The following is a 2,500-nucleotide window of genomic DNA, read 5'->3' on the forward strand; positions in this document are numbered from 1 at the left end:
TATTCTAAACTGGGTAGCATCAAACTACCTTGTCAACCTGTTTGCAATGTGAATGCTAAAGGGGCTCTGTCAAGTTATTTTAGGGTGTTTTGGGGAAATCTTTAGTTAATCACAAGTTTAAAACTTGAAAATGGTAATGTGGAATACCTTTACTGATAAAATTATAATTACATCACAAACAACAGGATTCTGAGCAAAAATTGCCTTTATCCACTTAGGCAATTTGCTGTAAACTTGAAAAACGTCAGGCCAACTTTTTTGAAGATAATTTACGCAAATGCAATCCGTTTCAATCTTGTCCATTTGTGTACATCCATGCTTTTTTTCCCTGTTGTATTTCTTTTATGTTGTTCAGCAGTTTTAAGTGGTTATTGCAATGTTTCATTCTACTCTTTGAGCCTTTTGGGTATCATGAAATTACATTATTTTGCATGACATTGCCTCTTAACTTTCATTAAAAATATTGGTGAAATTATAGCACAGAATGAGCCTGTCAGATACATTATTAAAGGTTGGGGCACCTACTCAATTAGTTTACTAACTATTTAGGTGTCCCAAACTTTACACCAGAACAACGTTATCATCAAACTTACTTTCTCTTCTTCTTCTATTTTTGTTAAAAACAATATTGTAAAATTATTCTAACTTTATGTACATAATATTCTGTGTAAGTTAAGTAAAATTGACTTTGACTTTGACTTTGACTTTGATCAGACTGTCCAAAAGACTGGTTCTAGCAAAAATTTCTGAGACCCCTTATTTCCGGACTATCCCAGAAAAAAGTTCTCCCAGAGAGTCTCTTTTGGTAAAGGATTACACAATTCCATTTTAAGTTGGGAGGTTATAATTATGTCATGAACAGTAAGTAGAAATTGATTATTAATGAAATTGTGTAAGATCTAAAAAAAAAAAATTAAAAAATTCTTTTACTTACAGACAATCCAGCTAAGGATTTAATTGGATCATGCTTGTTTGTTTCATGGTGCATTTTTTTTCTGCTTCCAATTCTTTGAAAAGTATTTTATTTTTTTTTTAATTGTACAGTAGTTGCCTCCTTCTTTTGTTCACAAGAAAAGTGTCACTGTTATTATAACCTGGAATAATAATCTTGGAATCTTGGGTTTTAGAAATTTATCAATCAACCAGTAACCTATGTAGTATTTGAACCTTAAGTAAACATACTTTATACTCTTGTACTTATTTATGCTACAGGTACAGTATCATGGGAGCTCTGCCCCACTCAAGGTCGTCAACCCAGGGTATTGGGAAATTCAACTGTTGTTGTAGGGGACACTCTATACATATTTGGAGGAATTTACCGTGGAGAGGCTACGAATGAGCTCTATATGCTTAATACAGGCAAGTACCTAATTATATTTTTGTTTCCTGTTGCATACATGTATAAATTATTAGTGTTTTGACAACATTGGTTTTCTTTGCAGCCGTTGTGTGGTTAGTTGCAAATAATTTTGTTTGTGAAAGATTTTTTGCCAAGAAGACCTTTTAATTGCTTTGTTGTAGGGAATTTAACGTGGACACCACTTAGGGCTTCTGGAAAACCACCTTCCCCCAGGTTAGGAACTCAGTGATTTAGTTAATAAAACAGTTATGCATAATACAGTAGATGGTAAATTGACTATATTTGTCAAGAAGAATTTTCACATCCCTTGTAAAACATCATCTTTATAATAATTCTTGACAAATCACATAGCACATTCATCAACCATGCAATCATAGCAGATTAGAACTGTACCATTATCCTAGATTGGTATTTTTGTATGTGTCTAGTGCATAGAAATAAATAGGAATTAAGTTCAGTCCTATATAAGATTGTTTCTTAATCCCTACCCTTCTCCTTTGTTTCCAAAGTGACCAGTATTATCTAAATGATTAGTTTTTGATGCAGGAAAAGGTTACTGTAACTCTCTCACTTCTAGCTCAGCGGGTCTAATTTGCCGGTCGCATTTCGCAGGTCGCGGGTTACAGGTCATGTATTGTTGAAACAATGACCTGCAACCCGCGACCTGCGGCCTGCAACCTGCAGATTAGACCCGCCAAGCTAGATTAGACCCTCTAGATTAGACCCGAGCTTAGATTAGACTCTCAGATTAGACCCTCTATTATTTTGGTCCAGTAGCTCACCATTATAAAGCGTGTGTGGATTTAATTAATAATTATTGTGCAAACGAAAGGATTCAAAAGATCTTCAATGGAATATTTTGCCAAAAAATTTCATTGAGATTCGTAAAAGTGCTATGGAAATTTACATGTAGTATTTTTTGAGGCCAATGCATTGTGGAGAGGGCAGCATTAAAAGCCGGAATCCAGAATCTGGAAATCGGAAACCAGAAACCAGAAACCAGAATTATCCCCAATTTGCGAGAACTACAACAACTTATCCATCTGATAAATCACTATCCACTGGATAACTCAATTGGTTTGGCTGGTGTTTATATTCTGGATAGTGATTTGTCCGGTGGATAGCGTTATCCACCTTTAG

General features: G+C 34.7%; 1 protein-coding gene across 1 annotated transcript in view; it reads left to right on the plus strand.

Annotated features, from left to right (window-relative positions):
* LOC137973652 (kelch domain-containing protein 3-like) overlaps positions 1–2,500 on the plus strand; it is a 25,990-nt gene that overhangs the window by 5,231 nt on the left and 18,259 nt on the right. The window contains exons 5-6 of the mRNA XM_068820501.1: positions 1,213–1,359; positions 1,522–1,573. Coding sequence (XP_068676602.1) covers positions 1,213–1,359; positions 1,522–1,573 — 199 coding nt within the window. The remainder of the gene's footprint in view (positions 1–1,212; positions 1,360–1,521; positions 1,574–2,500) is intronic.

The sequence above is a fragment of the Montipora foliosa genome, chromosome 10 (genome assembly GCF_036669935.1).
Source record: "Montipora foliosa isolate CH-2021 chromosome 10, ASM3666993v2, whole genome shotgun sequence".
In the NCBI taxonomy this organism is placed as follows: Eukaryota; Metazoa; Cnidaria; class Anthozoa; order Scleractinia; family Acroporidae; genus Montipora; species Montipora foliosa.